General features: G+C 44.1%; 2 protein-coding genes across 6 annotated transcripts; one reads left to right on the forward strand and one right to left on the reverse strand.

The window, feature by feature from the left end:
- The first annotated feature begins 111 nt into the window (after positions 1–111).
- On the forward strand, positions 112–11,637 carry ankle2 (ankyrin repeat and LEM domain containing 2). Of its 2 annotated transcripts, none has more exons than XM_062384627.1 (13): positions 112–154; positions 2,204–2,716; positions 3,251–3,445; positions 3,762–3,946; positions 4,335–4,523; positions 4,626–4,748; positions 5,655–5,718; positions 6,283–6,462; positions 6,597–6,699; positions 7,401–7,591; positions 8,456–9,323; positions 9,655–9,786; positions 10,725–11,637. In XM_062384627.1, the coding sequence occupies exons 2-13, from the start codon at positions 2,215–2,217 to the stop codon at positions 10,933–10,935; spliced, it is 2,943 nt and encodes a 980-aa protein (XP_062240611.1). In that variant the 5' UTR covers positions 112–154; positions 2,204–2,214; the 3' UTR covers positions 10,936–11,637. The 2 variants fall into 2 exon arrangements, with proteins under 2 accessions (XP_062240611.1, XP_062240610.1); XM_062384626.1 differs by lacking the exon at positions 112–154 and adding an exon at positions 1,078–1,197.
- Positions 11,638–12,740: 1,103 nt separating this feature from the next.
- pgam5 (PGAM family member 5, serine/threonine protein phosphatase, mitochondrial) lies at positions 12,741–17,388 on the reverse strand. Of its 4 annotated transcripts, none has more exons than XM_062384632.1 (6): positions 16,866–17,388; positions 15,617–15,789; positions 15,275–15,400; positions 15,033–15,121; positions 14,008–14,138; positions 12,741–13,278 (listed from the first exon to the last, which is right to left on the reverse strand). In XM_062384632.1, exons 1-6 carry the CDS (start codon positions 17,096–17,098, stop codon positions 13,128–13,130), a joined length of 903 nt encoding a protein of 300 aa, XP_062240616.1. In that variant the 5' UTR covers positions 17,099–17,388; the 3' UTR covers positions 12,741–13,127. The 4 variants fall into 4 exon arrangements, with proteins under 4 accessions (XP_062240616.1, XP_062240615.1, XP_062240614.1 ...); XM_062384631.1 differs by having other exon boundaries at positions 14,008–14,141; XM_062384630.1 differs by having other exon boundaries at positions 15,033–15,125; positions 15,273–15,400.
- Positions 17,389–18,243: the final 855 nt, after the last annotated feature.

Raw genomic sequence — 18,243 nt, forward strand, 5'->3', positions numbered from 1 at the left:
CAGTTTTTTGCTCCAAGTTTTGTCGTGTCCCTGTGTTTAAGCTGTTATTCTGCTCAGGCACGGTGAAGGACAGAACGGGGTCCTCGCGCTCTACATTTTGAAACCGTCGCGGTGAGAAGACACCTAGCAACAGCAGCCAGGGAGAGCGGAGGAGGTGGGAATGCTTAAATTAAAACAACAATACTGTAAACTACTGCATATCACTGGGCTACATGTTGACAGGGAGAATACGGGAGCTTATTTGTTTCTACAACATCTGTTAGTATTAACGCATTATATTGCTAACCGGCAGCTCCCTGACATGCTAAGTAGCTAATGGGAATTAGCATGCTTGCTCAAGTCCATGTCGTTGGGTGGATCGTCAAGTTAACGTCATTCACTTTCTATATATCCACATTTAATAGGCTGTGATCTCTCCAAGTATCTGCCCGACTCACTTCTTGTGTAATTGTCATTTGAATCGTTATATTTTGCCTGTTGCTGACCTGACAAATACCCTATTAGCAGGATGGCTCATCTATAGGGGATGTTTGCCAATAGGAATATTCTCAAGCCGGGTGTTTTATACGAACGTAACACTAGATTTGCACAAGTTCGTTATTTTAGTCAAAAGCTGTACGTGCTGGTGTCAAGGAAAGTCATGACACGAGGTTACAGTTTTCTTGGATAAGTCACGTCTGCTACTAGAAAGCGTGATGCTACATCCACACCTAACATAAAGTACGTAAATAACAGACAGCGTAAATACAATTTCAGCAGAATGATCTTTAAATCACATAGCACGGACGGGTACATTATATTCAGCGATGATTATAATAGTGTTAAATCCCGACAATACATGGCCATGACACACAACTTATGTAGCGTAGCGGGGACCTTTTACACTGTAGTGCCACATCCAAGCCTAAACTATGTTTCAAATCATGTGGTTCGGTCATTATTTAGTGGTTTAGGGATAAAACGACAGTTGTCACTAAATCACGCGCCTGTCACCTTCGTGTCGTCCAGTGTTGAATTTTCCCACGGTTCTGAAATGCAACGTGCGCCCTCCCATGCAACTGAGCATGCGCAGAACATGTTGTAAACAATGAGACTATTCCAGACCGTCTCCAGCTTTGTGTCTGTCCAACACTTCACCTGTGTAAAGTAACCGCGGGTTCCTACTCATCTGCGCCGTTTCAAGAAAGATGTCACTCGGTGAGTACAGAAGAGCGTTCGTCACCGGATGTCATCACGCACACTTAAATGTTTATCGACATCATCACCGCGAAGACGGATCAAATTTGTTACGTTACAGCCCAGACACCCGCCGCGACCGAAGTACTTGGGCGTGACAGCGTGCGAGTGAACCGACCAGTGTTGTTTTGATGGATCCAGTTTAATGTATAAGTCCTATCGTCATGACGCCAGTCCCCAATGTCCCTGGTCCAACTTTCCTCCGCCAGTGCAGGTTTTCATCTGAGCTGTTTCCAACATGCTAGCTTCGCCAGAGACATTTCCCCGCCTGCTAAAGCGGACTTGTTGGTTAGCAGGCTAGCTAGCAGAGGCTAGTCCCACATTGGTGAAGCTGGTTCCGTTCAAATACATTTGATATTGGATTAATCATGTGGGAGAATTGATCTTGAGAAGCACCTGCCATATCGCAGAGGATGGACTTATGTTTAAAAAATCGCGTATTTTCAATCATTTTATGAGCATGCACATGATCAGTGTAACATATTTGTGGAGGCTACAAGGAAATGGTAAAAAAAGGATTTGGTTGTATAATCTCTATTTTATTCAACGGTTGATTGCTTGTTATGATGTAATATTAACATATGCACAACGCAATTAGAGGCCGTCGATTGCTTATCAGAAGTATAGATTAGGTTTAAAGAAAAAAGACACTACATTTATTTTTTTAATCGAGTTTCACTTGTTGGTTAATACAAAGATATTAGTATAATGTATACCGTCCAAATTGTAGTGTACAATAAATGGTAGTAGTAGTGATTTTAGAGCTGTAAACAAAGGCAAAACCCTCTGATTTTCATAAAACGTCACTTGAACGTCTTAAACGACTGAATGTAACACCTCTAACTGTGGTGTTGTGTTAACAAATGCATTGTATGTTGTTATTCATGATAAAAGTACAAGGTGGTTGTCCAGTTTATTAACAGTGACTGGTAATGATTGCTGAAGTGTCATATGTTGTGTTTTGCAGGGAGCTGAAGCATGGAGGCGGTTATGAGCAGGCTGGGGGGGCTAAGTGGCGATGAACTGCGTGAGGAGTTTGCCCGAGCTGGCGTTAAGTGCGGCCCCATCACAGCCACCACCCGAGCCACCTTTGAGAGGAAGTTAGCCCGAGTCCTGGCCGGGCCAGAGAGCAGTGTCACTGAATTAGACAATGGCTCTTCAGCAGACGTTTCGGTTGGTGCAGCCTCGCTTGCAGATCATGTCAACCCTGTGGCCCGTGGTACTGCTGCAGTTGCACCTACCACTGCTGCACCAAGCAGCAGCTCCTCTAATCCTGCCAGCGAAGAGATGGACTTTGGTTATGGTGTAGGTCTCAACCCTCCAGATGAAGAGGAGATCTCAGTAAAGACAACGGCCAACAGCTCTGCTGAAGGCAGTAACTCTCAATCCAAAACAGAAACCCCTTCAAAGCTCGCACAAGTGTCCCCAACCTTTTATTATGGAGTATGTCCACTCTGGGAGGATGTTTTGTCGAGAAATGGTAAGAAATACGCTTGTTGGTCCAGTGTCATACAAATACCATTGTTCCATATTGAGAGTTAATAAAAGTCACAGCAGGAAAAGTTTCTGTAATTTCCTCCTGATTCTTGTTTATCCCTGATAAAGTCTGTGTTGTCTAGTTTCAGTATTTGTTTAGGAGAACGTGCTGTTGTTGTAGTCAGACATCTACATCTGTCTTTTAAGTGGATGAAAGCATTTGTTGCTGCTTGTGTGGTTGTGAGCAGCAGGGTTCCTGGACTGCCTAACCTCTCAGGAATAGAATATTGATCTAAAAGAATCTTGAGCTACTACAAAAATCAATTCTATAAATGTTACTATGTCAGTGAGAGCTTTTATAGCAACTGCACTTTGTAGAGCCTCATCAAAATATGACTTTGCAGTTTACAGTTCTTTATGAAATCTTTTGCTCCATTTTACAGACACATTAACTCACTTCACTGTACAAAACAAGAAACTTGTGTATGTGGAAGAAAAAGGAAAGATAGTAGCTAATTCTTTGTCTTTTCTTTTGAAGAGGGACCACATGTATACACAGATAAGAAAGACACTCTTCAAGCTGTAAAGTTGATGAAAGGAGCACGATTCAAAGCCTTTCCCTTCCGAGAGGATGCTGAGAAGTTCGCAGAGGGGATCTGCGACTATTTCCCCTCTCCCAGCAAATCTGCACCCTGTGTGTCTCCTGTCAAACCAGGCCTGGTCCTTAGTAGAGGTAACTAGATGTCTGATACCTTTTTATTATGTAAATGTTTGCAATAATATCCTCTGTGATGTATTTAATTAGACATTCAGCATATGTTTGTACAAGGTTTTATTTCGAGCAGTTAATTTTCTTCTTTCTTAAAAATGTGATTTTTCTTTTTCAATGCCATCTGTGAGCAAATTATTCTAATAGTGCAATGATTTAATGTATAAATTCTCGAAGTTTTTTTCAAAGTCAGACAGTTTGACCATGGAGCACATCAGCCTTGAACTGAATTTTTAACAGCAATTCCCATCCTTCTCTCTCTTCTCCCTCTCCTTACTAGAAAACATGGGGGTTGATACCATCAACCGGGAGCGGGCCAACAGTTTTAAGAGCCCGCGCACCCAGGACCTAAATGCCAAACTGAGGAAAGCTGTGGAGAAGGGCGACGAGGTCGCCTTTGGCGATCTGGTCTGGAGCAACCCGCGCTATCTCATTGGCTCAGGGGATAATCCCACTATTGTGCAGGTGAGGACATTAAGTGAATCTCTACTTCCCTACTCTGGTTGAGGGTTAAGGTCAGATGATGTGGCAATTTGTTAAGCCCTATGAGACAAATTGTGATTTGTGAATATGGGCTATACAATTAGGATTGAAGTAGCACTCTTGTGGAATCCTAATCTCTGCAGAAAGTATTTGCTATTAATAGATGTAGTATAGCCCGACTTGAATGTTGTCATTGTTGATATTTATATAAAGGTCCTTTCCACATTATACCTCAAAAAGTGAAATACAAGTGAATGATTAATTCATAATTTAAGTAGGTGTTGCGTTTTTGGTCCTCTCCCATTGGCAGGAGATTAAAGACGATGATGTCCTGATCCATGAAGTTATTCCCCTTGTTTTGTTTGTTTAGGAGGGCTGTCGGTACAACGTCATGCATGTGGCGGCCAAGGAGAACCAGGCGGGAATCGCCCAGCTGCTGCTGGACACCTTGGAGAACCCAGAGTTCATGCGCCTCATGTACCCAGACGACCAGGAAGTCATGCTGCAGAAACGTGTCCGCTACATTGTAGATCTTTACCTCAACACTCCAGATAAGGCTGTAAGTTAATTTAACATACCCGCTCAGCCAGGTTAGATACGATTATTGCCAAATGTTGGGAGTTAGCTGTGTTTACATTGTATTTTACTCTGTTTGTTCCAGGGGTTTGAAACACCACTTCACTTTGCCTGTAAGTTTGGGTGCCCAGATGTGGTCAACGTTCTGTGTTCGCATCCTGACATCGAAAAGAACAGTAAGAACAAGGACGGCCAGAGGCCTTGTGATGTAAGCAGCTTTATTTTTAACACTAATTTAACCTTTCATTCTCTAGGGATCCATAGTGTGGACATTTCACACTGTTTAATAACCTGTGACAACACAAGTGTTACTGTTTGCACTGGACAGTCATCAAGAAAAGATATGGCTCATTGTCTGCACTGCATTTACTAAGTGAGATCTGCAATGTTAGATTTCACTGTGAGCAGCTTCCCTCCTCTGCTGCACATGAAGTTGTTAACAGGATCTAATTTCCCAGACTGTGATGGTTCAATGTGCACTGTGGCACTTTTTTGTGGCGGGCTGGGCCAGTTTCTGATAGATCATTCCAAATGGCAGTCCTGAGTCTCCCGACCACTATACTCGGTTGGGCTTGGGTCAGATCAGATAGTTAAATGTGGCCTGAGTCACGCTCTACTCTTAGACACTTTAACTTTTGAACCAAATAAGTTTTCTGTCTATTAATAAATGAACCTGACGATGGGGCCAGTGGGCAAGTTATATAATAGGTATGTACCGGACCACCGTTAAGCACTGGTAACACCACCATGGCAGCGCTAGCGTTCACACTGAGTAACGTTTAGCATAGCCTGGGTTGTAGCTGATGGGGACTTATACACAGAAGGTATAGATGAATGTGTGCACATACACATAAGCTCTGTCTGGGAGATACTCAGGTTTACACAGTGCTTCTGAACAATGAATTCCTGGCAGAACTTGCTGAGGGAGATACAGTTATGCTCACTCAGGTTTTAGAGCGGTGACCTTTCAGCTTGCATTTCAAATCTTTTGCCAACAGTCACTCAGTGCACATTGTAAGCTAAAGTTAGATGAGCTAATTCTTTCCTCTGTTGATTCAGTAACAGCTGTAAGACTGTACACATATATTAAACTGTTTATTTTTCCTCTCCGCAGCTTATTTGTAGCAGAAAGAATAAAACCCAAGAAGTGAAGCAGAAGATAAGTGACTTTTTGGAGGGTAAGGACATTTATCAAAACATTGAAGGTTATCTCCTGTTGCCTTAAAGATGACACTAACAAGTGCCAGTTAGTGGACATACACCCAGAGCCCCATGGATGAATAAAAACAGCCTGGGGTTGGTGTTGTGGGGTTAGTGTGGCAGACTGTGCTCAATACAGAATGAACTACTGATAAGTCTGAGAGATTTTGTTAAGCCCTCTGATTCTTTCTGGGGTGTGAAAAAAACAATTCGGATAAATCTTATGGTGAAAGACTGCAGAACGCTCAGAGACCCTCACTCCTGCTGGAAACTTTCAGTTCATGTCTGAAAGCAGCTGTAGAGAGTTACACTGGTACTCTGCTGAATTTGGTAGGTGTGAGGTTCTGCATGCTATCTCTAATCACTGGCCTGTGCACAGCCTGACAACACCACATGCAACAGACATTAACGAAAGACAAGATTAAATTTAGTTTCGAAGCTAGATTGAGGTTTGATTCCCACTGGTGTGGTGTGGTGCTTTGAATGAAAGGCATGGCCATCCAACTAGGTCATCTAAACTGAAATTGTCTGTTGTGTCACAGATCGCTGCTACATCCCTTTGTTAAGGGCAACTGACAACACCTCTCAGCCCATCATCGGGGCTTCGTGGTCACCTGAGTCCTCGGAAAATCTCTCGCTGATCCAGAGGCACACAAGAAGCCCGAAGGATCCACTGATGACAGTCACAGCCTTTGCTGGCCCACTGAGTCCGTCTAAAGCAAGTTTTTTTTAAATTGTATTTATTTATTTTTAACCTATCACTGTCTCATTCTGTGTGTTTTAGCAGATCACATCATTAAGTTGTGATGTCCGTTTGAAATGTATAACCTATAAAAAGCTATCCTTCTGCAGGCAGATGACTTTCGCCGCTCCTGGAAGACGCCGCCCCGAGACCGACGCGACCTTTTCCAAAACATCCTCAAGTCTGATCCTGACCGTGGGGCAGAGAGAGTGGGCAGGTAAATCCAACACAGAAATCCCACTGCATGTATCAGATTAGTAAAACCTTGCCTGGCTCTCCATCAGTGAGAGTAAAATGAAATACATTAAACATTGCAATGATATCATAATACGCTTGACTGGTGATAGTTATTGGCTAATCGTTGATTATTGTGGTTCAAGAATTCACTGGAGGAAACAGTTTTTGCACCAGCAGGATAAACATGTCTTTGGGGATTATGAACAAGTTGAGCCATGTGTAACATGCTGGGTTCAATCTGGTTCAAACTTTGTTCCAGGTCATCTCCACTTTTTCAGTATTTCCCTCAACCGCACTATGTGCACCCGGCCAATTTAATCCTGGACAACAAATATGAGTTTACATTCAAAATAAAACAATATTAATACAATTAATACCGGAAATGACACCTAAATTTGTGGTTCGGTGTGTCTTCGTTATTAACAGTGTTTAATAGTGTTTGTAGAATAAGCAAATATTTGACATTACGTAAACAAATCTGACTAACGGGTCACTGACACTGTGTTATTGTCAGACGCAAACCAATCGGTCTAAATGCAGGTTAACTCAGTCTTGAGTTGTTAAAGTAAGGTTCATGCTCCAGTAACTATGAGAACACCACTAATTCTGATTAACACAAACAAAGACATGGTGCATTTTCATGTGTAATAGTCTAACAGAGCAGTGGTCCCCTCTCTGCAGAGACCTGGCTCATGGGATGGGTCATCCATGGGCTGAGTACTGGGACTTCCTGGGAAGTTTTGTGGATCTGTCATCGCCAGAGGGGCTCCAACAGCTGGAAGAGTTTCTGGGCAAGAAGGATTTCAGCCCACGTGGTCATGACGACGCTGGAGAGAATGAGACCAGCAACAGGTTCAAAAGCCCCTCTCCAGGTATGCTCACCCTCAGGAGTCCTGAAACAAAAAATATTATATATATTTATAAGAAAAACATAGTGGTAAAAACTGCCGAGATAAGAAATGTTGTATGGACATTGCAGATCATACCCCCTGACTTAATGTGTTTTTAGGGTTGGGTATCTGGGTTTATACCAAGACCAGTGCAAAATCAATACTTTAAAAAATAACAGTCTCGTCAGCACCGGGGCTGAAGACGCCCACACAGCCAGCTGATGTGTTTGGCATGAGGTCACTCAGCCAGTAAAACACAGAACAACCTTTGAAATGTATCTGTGTGTCCACAGGTGATTCATTACGTTTTTGTGTTCCTCCCTTTAAAATATTTGCTGCAAGTCCCGGTGTCGGAGTCCTTTCGCGTGAAATACAGCCACACTTCTGACTGGTTAGCCTGAGGCATTTGTTTGACTGAGGTTTGAGGAAGCTACCAGCTAACTGTAGGCTACCGTTACGTGCTGCCAGAACCATGAAGAGAGTGTTGTGCCATCAGAGTTAAGTGTAATGTTAACCAGACACGTGCTGTGATGTTTATGTTGCCTGTTAACAGGACAACTATTTCAGTACAAAGATCAGACACCGAATTGACGGCAAGATCTGTGTGATTCGGTCTGGTAGACCGGCCATGGACTAACAGGCACTGGATTTCGGTACCAACCCTATGTGGTACTAGGCATTGCAGGGTTTGTTATCAGGTACAGCCTCTTGTGAGATGTAAAATAAACAATGCGTTTTGCAGAGCTACATCATTTTCTGCTTTGACGAGTTATATGATAATATTGCCCTCCAATAATAGTGAGGAGTTTCCAGTGTGTTTTGGTTATTAATTGTCCCTGGTTGCAGGTAAACCCAAAAAGTTCTGCAACTCCGTCTCTGTCGGTGCCTTCCTGGACGAGGGTGATGACATCAGCCTGGAGGAGATGAAGAACCGGCAGAATGCAGCACTCACCAGCATCACCTCCTCTGCATCCAAGGACGGCCTGAAGGGAGCCGTGGGCGGCCACGAGTTCCACATTCTGCCCATTCCGCTGCACCACCGCGGGGCTGATCTGATCGAAACCGCGGCCGAGCAGGACCTGCTGTGCTGCTGCGACGACGTACTACTGTCGCCCGGTGTTGTCTGCAAAAATAGGGTGTGCTCCTCCTCCTCCAGAGACCAGACTCACAATGGAGACAAGGTGTCTCCCCGCACCTCTCCTTCCTCCTGCCGGCTGTCGCCCATCTCCAACCTCACGGTGGAGTTTGAGCGTATGTCACAGCAAGAGCCACTGGACAGCCTCTCCAGCAGCAGGGAGAGGAGGAGCAGTGGCGGCAGCCGGCACAGGGACTCCCGGGACGCCTTCAGCTCCTCCTCAGCCATAGACATGAATTCTGGGCTGAACCGCCTGTCTCTTAGTCACAGCATTCAGGACAGCGAGGCCTTGGAAGGCCCAAGCTGGAGAACAGAGGGAGAGGGGACGGAGGAGAGGCGCAGCAGCGGCAGCTCAGAGGAGTACTTTGAAGCAGAGGAGGGTCTGGAGGTACTGGGCAGGACTACGGGGTCAGTGACTGGGGGACGCAACTTCTGTGCTAGGTCCAAGTCATGGGACCATGGGGGGAGAGACCTGAGCAGCTCTGGGTCTTCTGGGTCCTCCTATAAGTCCTTGGATAACTCCCATGAGTTCCTACCCAGGACTCCACCTCACATTCGAAGCGGACTTTTCATTGATGGGTGAGTCTACCTGATTAATTATCGATATGAGAAAAGATTATTCTTAGACCATTTTCAGAACTCGTGTTCTGTAACATTTCCCCAGATGATGTGTTAATATCAAATGTCTATCTGTCTTATATCTAGAATCTGATGTTGTAATTGTCTATGATCAACTTAAGCTGTTGTTTGTTATTTATGGCATCTTGTTCTTATCTTCTAGTTGAAGCACACACACTGAAAGACCCGCTAACTCACAGTTAATATCACAGACAGCCAGTTACAAAGTTTCATGATGTTACTCTGATAAGTATATACCTGCACGTGTGATGAGAGTTCACTTTTTTCACAGGGATTCACCAACCAAGCTAGACCGAGAGGTCTTGTCAGCAATAGACGGCATAGACGTCGATCCTCTGAAGTATCCCAGCATTCATAAGTGGAAGAGCACAATGACGTCATACTCTGCATCAGACAGGCAGTGGTGAGTAAATCACAAGCTGAAATAATGTGATTAATCTGTATTGTGAAACATTTTAGTTTCAGAGAACATTTGGTCTGAGAAATGCAGGATCTCTGTTGCTGGTCTGTGATTTTATCGGTACAAACACACATGCAGTAACATCTGTACAGTCTGATAATGGCTTGATGTGATGTTCTCACTAGTGTCTTACATCTAAATTTTACAAAAACTGTTTTCTTTACCCTAGAATGAGTCCTTTATATTTAAATACGTCACATTTACATCGGGAGCGGGTCCTCTCTATGGAGGCCACCTTGTTGTTTACAGTAGTTGAACCTGGACAAACCAAACACCTTTCAAGTTTTTATGAAACTGAAGGCTATGACAGGTTCTCTTTCATGTACGGAAGGGGACGCTGAGGTGAGGTGTATTCAGCTGCAACATAAAACTTCACCACTAGAGAGATGGGATCACTCAAACGACAGTCAGTGGTGGTCCAGGATGCACGTAGCCACTTTCTTCTCACTGTGTGAAAGCAAATATGTCCTGGGCCACATATGAAGGACCACCTACTCAGCTGAGGTCCTCTGACAATTTACACTTCTCAGAGTCCATATGTTGACATCATCACTGACCAACACAATGATTTCAGTTGTACTCGTGCCGGCACACAAACATATGGACCGCAGACACTTTTGTAAACTCAGACTGGGTAAAAACAACATAACTTGGTCACTAACTGAAGTGACGTGAAGGTTTATTTGCAAATAGAGTGGGGAGTGAGATCCAACCATGTGTTCACATGAGACGCATTCAGGACACGCCAGGTGTGAACAGAGCCCTCAGGATGGATGTCTGAACGGGGCCTTGATCTGTTCCAATCCACCTGTTCAGTTTCAGTAGCAAAGCATCCGTGTTGTAAATGTAGTAGCTGATGTGTGTTGTTGTGTGTCCTCCAGCTGGCCCAGCCCTGCGGTGGTAAAACCACGACTCAGGATGCATCATCAGACTCCCGGCTCCCCAGTCAGCGACCTGATGTCTCCCAGCGGCCGCTTCAGTCCCGCCCGGCACGCAGCCTCGCCGGACTTCAGTCCCAGCCGCTACAGCCCTGTCAATGCTAGCTACATCCAGCGCATCCGCCTCAAGCACTTAAACGAGCCATCGATTTAGCTGCCCACCCTGTCCCTCCCTCCGCCTCCTACCACTACGGCCATAACCCCTCCCCCCACCCCCCTTCCCCACCACAAATCCAGCTGCACCAAGGTGGCTCCTCCACAGCTCAGAAACCACATACCTAACAGAAATATGCACAAGTGTCTGGAAAATTTGTATTAATGATGTATCTTACTACTACTATGTAATACAGGAACTCTCATCACGTTGGGTTGTGATGTACACTCAAGAATGAAAAAAATTAAACCTTGATCTTTTATGTACTGTAAGGGAGTGACCATGTTGCGTTGACGTTAAAGTTATTTGTGGCAAGAGTGAAGCACCTGTAGTCGACCTTTTTGAATATCACAAAGTCCGGCCGCACTTCCCAAAGTTAGTGGGTCTATAGAACCTTAGTGTGGAGTCCTTAACCAGGATTCTGGGACTGAAGATGTTCTTAAAGAGAAAAAAAAAAGTTAAATGTCAAATATTTTAAAAATTATTTTTTTGTATGTTGGTCAGTAGCACAAAAGTTAAATGTTTTTATCAAAGGTATTGAAACCGACTGCCATTTCCTATGTTTAATCTCAGTTCAGGAATTGCCTTAATTTTCTGAAGTGACAGTTTGTGTCAGTCACAGACGATTATGGCAAACATGGAGAAAAGACTGAGATCTTCCATGTTTTTAATTTGTTCTTCAATAAATGCATACAGTTTCTATCTTTTCTCAGTGGTTCCTGAACATGTCTTGACTTTTCCTTTCAGCCACTTACAGCGGCCTTAGACTGTGCAATTTTTCTTTTCACTTTTTTTTTTCTGAAATATCTTTTCAAATCACATGCAACTCCCACAGTGTTAGTATGAGTGACAACACACATCCATCTCTAAAATATGTTTTCATTCTTTTATTTTTTTATCTGAGCTAATTAAGCTCAGTCTTAGAAAACCCTAAAGCTGTATTAAGCCATTTAAACCACTAGGGGGCAGAAAGACTTAACTCAGCAGCAACAACGCAGTTAAACTGTATATCCCACTGACTGGCTGTGTTAACAGAACTGCCTTAAAGCTGTCAGACAACACACCTGATAAGCTGACAGCTGCACAGAGCTGCAGGTTCGATTCCCAGTGAGATCAGCAGTTCTCACGATCCATTCACTTCACAAGTAGTTATTTGATTCCCAGTTGATTTCTAATGTTACGACCAAGCCCAGTAGAAAACTGCTGCTTAATAGAGCTTTAAGATCCAGAACAATGTCATGGATCTAAGGATTGGCGAGTGGTAAGCTCATGGCAGGTCCCTCAAGTTCATGTTCACATGTTGAACGAATAGTTCAAAAACCTGCCGTAAAACGACAGTATCTTTAACTTGGGGATAAATTGACTGCTGTACCAGTAGTCAGCTACGTTAAGAACAAAGAAGCCAATCGTTATCAATATTCAGATTGTGACTAGGTTGAGAGAAACAAGTGTTCTGAATGTAAACGTTTTTGTGTGAACTAGTCCTTTATCTGAGAGCACAACCTTCACTGGGCTGATTGTATCGTCATCCTCTTGCTCTCAGGTGACATCGGATCAAACTCTGGTCTCTGAATGTTTCTGAATGTGGAACTTTGCAAAAAGGCACCTAATCGACTTAAATCATGCTTCTTGTGCTTTTAGCATTCTGTACTTTCTTAAAAACTAAATGTTGAATTCTCTTTCTGTACGTCTACATCTTCTTTGCTTTCAACTAACCAATAAAAACATCACTCCTACTTTACTGCCGCGATTCCACACGCTTTTCTTTTTACTTCGGTGGCATCTGCGAGAAAGGACTTGTGGACTTCAACTTATATTTTTTATTCACTTCAGCTGCACCTTACAACACAATCCTCACTTCATTAAACTGTAATGACAAGTAAAGCTAACAGCACGACTTGTGTTTACAACAGCTATACAAATACAACTTTCATTTTCTTTTTTGGTTTTAAAAATCAATCACTCGTGTAAAAATCTTCAGTTACATTCAGGAGTTGCTATCCAGCTGTTAACCACTTCTGGTTTCCTATGGCACTGAAGTAACAACACCACCACCAATCTCTCCTTATATGATGGTTGTCAAATACAAAACAATAACATCAAAAGTATGTTTCAAGACACTTAAGGAGAAAAGGACCCTGCGGCCGATTTGAGTCCCAGAAACTTTGCGGCAAGTGTGTGCGGGGGGGTCATCAGGTCCGCGTTAGTTTGTCTGGGGGCATGAACCCGGCGTCTCCTAGAGTTCTGAGGGCCACCCTGCCGCTCGGTCGGATGGTGAGCCATGTGATGCTGCCGTTGTTCAAACCCATGCGCAACCAGCCCTCAGGAGGAAACTGCAGGGCCCTGAGAGACCAGAAGACAGACAGGAACATTTGAGTAATGAGAAAATTATACGTTTACAGGAAAATTATTTGTGTGTAGTTTTTTCAGATTACTAATAATTTGGACGACAAACTCCTACAAGTAATTAGGTGTAGTAATTGTAAGAGCCCGACCTGTATTTTATTGATCCTATCAGCCAATAGGAGCCTTTCACAGACTGATCTGTATCAGCGGTTTATGTTATGCTGATAAGAAATCTTTAGTTTTACTGAATAAACAAGGCAGAAAGGATCAGCATTTGTTTACATTTCAAATTAAGATCTGTTTTCCTCTCCTTTTTTGTTATTTTTTATTATGTTTATGTTCAAACTGTAAAATAACAGGCCCTGAATTATCTTTCTTTGTGATATGGCTTTGAGGACGACATCTTAGGAATCACTGCCAGTTAAACAATCTTTTACATCTGCAAAAATATTTAAATCTGATTTTTTTTACTTCCTAATAATTGTATAAGCATCATCAGCTAAAAATCTGTAAGGATGAGCTTCACTAAATATCCCATCGACCAGAAGCAGGGGACGAGCAGTCTGTGTGTAGCAGACAGCCCCTTTTCATTAAACAGGGTTTTCCCTTTAGGAGCTTGACACAACTAAAGCACAAATTCAATCTAAGGATCTTATGAGGCAAAATTAACACAACAGTTAGCAAAGCAGGAGCCCACACTCCACGTTGCCCGCTGACGACACAAACCTGCACACAAAATAACGGATGACATTGGCATGACACACGATGATCTCATAGCTGTCCTCCTTCTGCTTGGGGTCAGCCCGGTGGATGTAGCGGCGGAAGGCTGCCTCGATGCGAGCCCCGTCTTCATGGTACTGCTGGAGGACGGTAGAGAGGTTGAAAGCCAGCTTTGTCACGTGAAAAAGGTTCGGACGGAACCTGTCAGTCAGTACATGATGCTGCTGTACACTGCGAGGAATGGAGAAAGAGCTTCTTTCCAAAATGACCAACCAGATAGAAATGCTCCTTCTACGGTTGACTTGTCCTGCAGAGAACTGGATTGTTCAAATGAAGGATCAAATTATGTCCAACAAGTTTCAGGTGACGCCTGACTGATTAACATGTCAACAAGAAATGTTTCATCTACAATCCAGTAAAGAGAAGTGTAATTAACTGCGTCTTTCTGTCATGGTGATACCATGTTTGAGGATTTTAGTTGGACGTTTTCCACGATTAAACACTCAAAATCAATGTGCCTTTGAAAGTGCCCATTTGTGTTGATCTGTACTGAAGTGGTAGTCAAAACTAAATTCCCCAAGGGAAAATAAAGTCTAATGTCTGAAGGTAATGGGTTTATCCAGCGTACTCAGGGCAGTGTTTGGGGAAATATAATTTTTTAACTAGAAAAAATGTAAATATCTATCGCCATAAAATGACTTCTGCTGTGAGGTGAACTCATTCTAAAGTGTTTGTAATAATGAACATGTACTGCCTGAATATATAGCATTTATTGATCTAACAATGGTAGAAGATACTGAAAGTGATTCCCTGTAACGTTGCCATTTTGGAAAAGAACTCTTCTTATTTCCATTCCTGTGGCATTGCACTGAATGCATTGGCTCATTTTGCAGCTGTAAGCCTGAACATTCACAGGACAAAACGCCTGCACAGACATTAAAGGGACAAGGTTACTTGAACAAGGAAAAGCAAATGCAGTAAATCCGGCCTACAGCCCACTCCAGCGGCAGAGTGGATGCAGCCTCTCTCACCACAGCGTCAGGTTTCCAGTGAGTGACGGGTGGAACCGGCTCAATAGGTGCGCCCTCCCTCAGCAGGTCGCACCTCACCAGCTCCACTCCTAGACCCGTAAGACATTCAGCACAAGGGCAAAATGTAAGTCTTCTTTTAATTGGTACTGTACGGAAATCTAAAGTTTGTCATCTTAAACGAGTAACAGCTAAACCATACAAATAGTGATACGGCTGAGTGGACGAGTCGGGTCTTTCACTACCTGAGAGGTGTTTGCTGATGATGTTTGCCGTCTCTGTGGCCCGGGCCATGCTGGAGTGAATCAGGACATCGTACTTCAGTCCCAGCGCGGCCAACCTCTGGCCCGTCAGCTCCGCCTGTTCACGACCTGGAAGTAGAGACACGGCCATTATAACAAAGGGCTTGTTTGTCAGATGGGACACCAAGATGGTCGGTAAACTTTGGTTGGAGCAACAGGCAAGAGAAGAGGTACTGTCTCCCACACAATGATGCTGGTCCCCAACATACACATCAACCTCTTTGACTGAAACTACTCCCCAGACAGCTGTGTGGTTCCCCATTCATGTAGGGAAAACAACTAGACCTAGTGGAGTGAGGATCCTCTCCTTGTCGCAGTTTCCACTCAGGTTGTACTGGGAGTGCCTGATGAGGAGGATGTTGCGTGTAGCTTTGGGTTTGCTGTTGTCCTGCTCGGAGCTGGGGTCCTCGGTTACACTCTCCTTCTTCTTCCCATTGGACAGTAAAGCTGGGTCTCTCCTGAACACAGTTAAGACGCAGTGATTTTCGGATTAGGCTTTGTCCGGTTGGTTAAGTGGTTAGGTTTAAGCATGGAGATCTGGGTTAACACAACTAGGATTTAAGATGATGATCAGCATGAAACTCGGAGGAACTTCCATAAACCTAGTTCTGAAGATTCTCAACGCCTAGCTTCCTTAAAAATGTTCACTATTTATAGGTAATTCGAGGAATAAGGATCATGAATCTCACAAATCCTCTTGATCCTTCCTTAGAATCGGCATGCATCCAAACTATTACAGTTAGCAACCTGTTGAGTTTGGTTTGACTTTAACAGGCCAATCATGTTATCAAGATATCAGAGGATATCGACCATTTTCACAATAAATGCTGCATCGACGTTTGTGTTACGTTTCAAGACAGAACTTGTGCTCCTGAGAGAAGGTTGTGGTTCAAACAGCTGAGGGCCAAAGGTGACCGGGCCTTATCTGTCAGGGTTCAAACTCTTTAAAGCAATCTCCGCTGGCAGAATCCTTGTCCTCTTGTTAATCTCTCTTAGACACATTTTTATACGTTGCTGTTTTCTGGTTCTGATCTTACTAACTATTTCAATCATTTTCCAATGTTTTGTTTTGCCTTGTTTTTAAACTTAGACATTTTATATTTTTGTATTCGTGCTACAATTATGTGTAGTCCTCTTCGTTACCTGTTGTTCGCCTTCAACATTTTAGATTCAGCTTGTGTAGCATCTTGTCACTGTGTTTAGATAAATATTATGATTATACCTGTTGTGAAACAAAACGACGATCTGAGGTAGATAATGTATGTGTCGTATCTCCTAAATTGGATTTGCATTACACAGATTTATAGGCGTTTGGCCTTTGGGTACTTTCTCATTGACAGAACATATACAGGAGCTAATTGTTTACCGACCCAGACCATAGTAGCACAACATCTTCTTATACTGAAGCCAACCACCTTTGACCATAGTGGACAGACGGCTACTGGAACTGCTATAACTGAGCTAACAATGGAGGCGGTGCACCACAACTAGCTACGCGGAAACGATCCGAGACCACGCCGGCAGATCGACTCACTTGTCCCAGTTGACATCCCAGGCGTGTCCGGTCGGGGCCGGCGTGTGGCTGGCGGGGGTCCACGCCGGCTGCGCAGCTCGGAGCACCGTCAGTCTGGACCACCGGCTGCCCGCCGCCTCCCCGCGCTGCCCCCCGAAGTACCCGCGGGAGTCGGCAGCCGCGGCCGCGAACACCAGCACGGCGGAGCCTCCGGCGACCCCGCAGATGAGCTGGAAAGTTTTCCTGTACGCCATGGTCCTGCGAGCCGCCTCAGGGTTAGCACACTGCCGCTAGCTAATTAGCTGAGTTCCGACGGGTCGCTGTAACGAGACGCAACGCCGCCTGCCCTCAGTGTTCGGTGGCTTGGTTGGGACGAATGGCGTCTGATTGTCCGACAGGAGCAAGTGAAAGTAAAAGCTGCGGCACAGACGTCTGCAGGTGCGGCGGCGCTAAGCTACAAACTAAAAATACAGTCGGCACAACAGATAGCAAGCTAATCTAGTGTTCCACAAACAGTACGGGGGCCCGCGGAGACAATAAGCCTCCACTTCGCTCTTCACATGCATTTGATTGTGTCACAAGGGGGCGCTCTGAGCCCAAAATCTGGAGTGATAACTGCAAGAGGCACTGTAAATCCACACATGAAATTATGAGAACAGTGATAATGATAAATGAAAGATAGAAAGTCACATAATACAAAATCTCAAATCGAAGACAGCAGATGAACAATTTTTATAATATTAGTATCACAAGAAAGGATTGAAGAAACATCAATAATAGCAAAGCACACGAGGTCGTTGTGAGGTGGGTGACCTTTTGAAAACACTGGTTCACAGTTTAAGTCTAACAGATCATCACATGGTCTACTATCATTTTCAAACTTTGCAGGAGGCGGGGAGAGGAGCGAGAGGTTCACTTTAACAACAGGGGTTTCATTTGAAAACGCGCTGACTGATGTGCCATGACCAAGCCGGACTGAAGAGTTGAAGAAGATATTGTGTGAAATATATTCTATCTGCACCGATCACGTGTGTACCGTTGTGGGTGAGCGAAGCAACGTAAAACTGGCAGAATCTGAATGGAGTGTGGTGCCGGTGGCTGCGGCTGCGGCGACAGCAACACAGATTTACCCTCAACCGTAAAAAACGTTGTAGATTCAATAAACACCGGTTTTAATAGTTGCGTGTGTACGCAAAGGGAAACTGAAAATGTTAGAGGATCGTTGAATCTTTCGGGTAAAATCCTCGGGTAAAAAAATGCCTGAAGAGCGATCCATGCCTACCGGTGAAATGCAGAATAACCAGCAGCCGACACGGGCACTGTTCCTTGGGAGACGCCTGCAGGGTTTCCAGGGATCGAGGCTCCACCTTTTCGAGCGGTTCAGTGACCTCAGCAGTGG

The sequence above is a fragment of the Platichthys flesus genome, chromosome 3 (genome assembly GCF_949316205.1).
Source record: "Platichthys flesus chromosome 3, fPlaFle2.1, whole genome shotgun sequence".
Lineage (NCBI taxonomy): Eukaryota > Metazoa > Chordata > Actinopteri > Pleuronectiformes > Pleuronectidae > Platichthys > Platichthys flesus.